Source organism: Phaethon lepturus, unplaced genomic scaffold (genome assembly GCF_000687285.1).
Source record: "Phaethon lepturus isolate BGI_N335 unplaced genomic scaffold, ASM68728v1 scaffold43700, whole genome shotgun sequence".
In the NCBI taxonomy this organism is placed as follows: domain Eukaryota; kingdom Metazoa; phylum Chordata; class Aves; order Phaethontiformes; family Phaethontidae; genus Phaethon; species Phaethon lepturus.
In genome coordinates this window covers 6,331-9,505 of record NW_010514884.1, presented here as the reverse complement: position 1 = coordinate 9,505, position 3,175 = coordinate 6,331, and the positions used below count along the sequence as shown (strand labels likewise).

Below are 3,175 nucleotides of genomic sequence, written 5' to 3'. Positions count from 1 at the left end.
ATGGACAAAGCAGCAGAGGGGCCCATCTCTGCCTCCTGCCGCCCAGGAGTCCTGCTCTGAAAGCTCCCTCAATCATACGGTGGTTCATGGAGAGCTGCAGGCGCCCAGAAACCTGTGTCGGGGCCCCGCTGCTCCGTGCACGGGGGCTGCCGGGGTGCTGGGGCTGGGCTCACCGCCTCGAAGCACGCACAGGCTTGAGGGTGCAGCACAAGCATCTCTTCAGGGCATGGGAGATCAAGTTGGCTGTAGCACTGGATTGGTTTCTGTGTCACAGACCACAGAAGGTCCCTTCAGGAATTCAGCGTTACAGTGAAAATCAATAAATTACTTTGCGTACAAAAATGTTCATATATTTAAAAAAATCATTATCTATTAAAAAAAAACCAAAAACAAAAAACCCCAAATCTCTTTATCATTCCCCAGACTGTATTGCCCATACAATCTTCATGGTTCTCGAGCCCTGATACAGGAAAACTGGGAAAAAAGCCTGCTTAGAGCAAACCTGTATCAGGACCAGCCCAGGACCACGTGCACGGCCCGATGACCTGTCCCTCGGGAAGAGGAGGCTGCTGTGAGCAAACCCACTTGGCAGCAGCGATGCCTCCCTGGAGAGTAAGGAAAACAGCAGGGGCTGACACAGGGAAGGGTGAAGAGGGCCAACATAAACGGGCAATACAGAGAGGAGAGATTAAAATGTTTCCCAAAGCCTTTGGCGGTCACCAGTTTGTTTTTCACATCTCTGCAGGGGAGTGATTTCCGACTGGCCGTACCAAAAGTCGAAGTGGTTTCTCTTCCTTTGCCTTCCACGCCTGCGTTAGCCCCTCGTGCCCACCGGGCAGGCACTGGCAGTCCAAGGGTGCCAAGCACCCGCGGGAGAGTGCGTCAGTGGCGCGGAGTGAACAGGCGCTTAAGAAGGAAGCTGAGTCTCTGCATGAACCGAGGGTAATTACCATGATCCTACCCCGGACACCTTCCTTTTTTTATCTTTTTTTTCTTTTAGGCTTTAAGAACTTCAGACACACACATGCACATCCACACACAAGTAGCAAAAATAAAATCTGGACTATGTTTCGATGATCTTCACTGATGATTCATAAACGCCCCAACACTGCAAGGGGACATGATTCAGGCAGTGCTGGGGACCCCTTGGGACACCTGGGCAGTCTCCCAGCCCTGGGGTAGGAAGAAGGTGGATTGGTTGAGGAGGATCTTATCTTCCCCATGGGAGAGTTCTTTAGGACATGATGTAGACCTCCAGCAAACTGGCCACTGCGTGCATTCGGTAGAAGATGCCAAAGGGCAGGCAAATGTCCACGATGGCCGGCCACATGGAATCACCATAGAAGTTCAGTTCTGTGTCATTGTCAAACTGGGGCCGGGCACCAAACGCTGGCATGATCCAGAGCTGTTTGAGGAAATGGGAGAATTACATTGCAGTGAGAAAGGTGTGCGGTACAGCAAGCACCTGCGATCACAGCTACCAGGAGATGGGAAAAGAGCGACCTTCTGAGCATGGGAGCCTGTGTGTACGTTAAGATCAAGCATGACCCAGTGTTGTACCCTAAGCCCAGTTTTGATTCATGCTCAGAGATAGGCTTGAAAAAAGTGCTGAAGCACTCGCCAGGGGAAGAACTTGAGCATGTTGTGTGTTAGCATGAACCTGGCATGTTCATACTCTTTGGATGGAGCAAGCACGGGTAGGGCAGGGCTGGCAGCAGCTTGGTCTCCTCAAGCTCAGCTGTGTACGTTTTGCTCAGAAGCCCAGACAGCATGTGTGTCTGGTTGCATGGGGTCTGCCAGCTCATTCTCTGTGAGCTTATGTGTAAAATCAGTTTGAGGACATGATGTGACTGGCTAGTTGGGGATTTGGAGGTTCTTTAGAGACATAATATGTGCTTGGCTTCTTTAGAGGTGCAGCTGTAATCCTACGTTTCTTTTGCAGGGAACTGCGGTCCACTGGCTGCTCATGACAGTGGAAACCCCAACTGAAGTTATCAGTGACCAGTTTCTCCTCACAGCAACTGGGATCAGTGTTTGGGCTCCTAGGTCATAGGTTTTGAGAAGAGGCATGCTGACGTTTCTCAAGAAAAGCCAGACTTCACCCCAGGTATTTGTCACTTTACGTCCTTTCTTTGGGGGTGTAAGGGAAGGCTTTAATGTGTTTTATTGCTTTTAATAAGCTATTCTACACATCTGCTAATACCCAATAAAAATACTTGAACTGATTCTTCTCTTGTACCCACTGATTTTATTGTCTGATATTCTGGCGATAAGTGATAGGTCTATTGGCGTAGCCTAAAATGTCTCAACTCCAGGGCAGTTCCTCTTGCTTTTAAGTGACAAGGGAATCACAGGTCTCTGCACATACAAATGTAAGTGTGCTCCCTGTATATTGGAGGTATGGAGAGGACTGTTTTTGCATAAGCCACATCCTTTTCTTCACAGACACTTCTCCCTTGTGCTTGCTTCCCTCTCCCCCACCCTGACAAACTCTTCTCTCTGCATGTACTCACTATGATATTGCTCAGCAGGAGGAACATGGAGATCTCCCTTAAGAACTTCCTCCTCCAGTTCATCTTCTTGGGGGCGGTGAGGGACCGCACGAGGTCAGAAGGATGGACGGCTTCAGTGCCAGAGGCAGTGCTAGGGGACAAGGTGCTGCTGCTGTTGGGCACACGGAGGGACACTGCATTGACGTTGACAAAGGTGAGTCCATAGAGATCCTTCTGGTGAGAATTGTGCTTGTGGTCTTCCTTGGGGGGTTGCCGATGAAGGCCTTCGATAATGAAGATGTTCTGGAAGGTGTGCTGAGCAATCATTAGGAGGGCATAGGTGAGGTTGAGTGCGCTGATAGTATCCCTTGGTGTGCTGGCTACAATGGCCACAATGGAGTAGTAAGAAATAGCATACTGCCCCAAGGCTGCACCCATCAGCAGGGCCACGTCCAGGGTCCTGGTTGGGTTCTTGTGCCGATCCATGTCTCTCTTGTCAAACCGGTAGATGACAGAGCCACCAATGCAGACAAGAGACATCAGGCCCAGACAAACAATGTTGAAGATGTAGTACATGGTGAGTGCTTGGCTCTTCTTGCTGGTTTCAGTGCTGGAATTTACCTGCACCTCATAAAGAATAAGGACTCCCAAACCACTCACCAGAACGATAAGGCCCAACATGA

The 3,175-nt window shown here is 49.9% G+C and overlaps 1 protein-coding gene across 1 annotated transcript in view; it reads right to left on the bottom strand.

Annotated features, from left to right (window-relative positions):
* Positions 1–1,234: 1,234 nt before the first annotated feature.
* Positions 1,235–3,175, bottom strand: part of OTOP2 (otopetrin 2) — a 5,165-nt gene continuing 3,224 nt past the window's right edge. Inside the window, 2 exon segments of the mRNA XM_010294207.1 lie at positions 1,235–1,405; positions 2,514–3,175. The exon segment at positions 2,514–3,175 is cut by the window's right edge and continues 31 nt beyond it. Coding sequence (XP_010292509.1) covers positions 1,235–1,405; positions 2,514–3,175 — 833 coding nt within the window.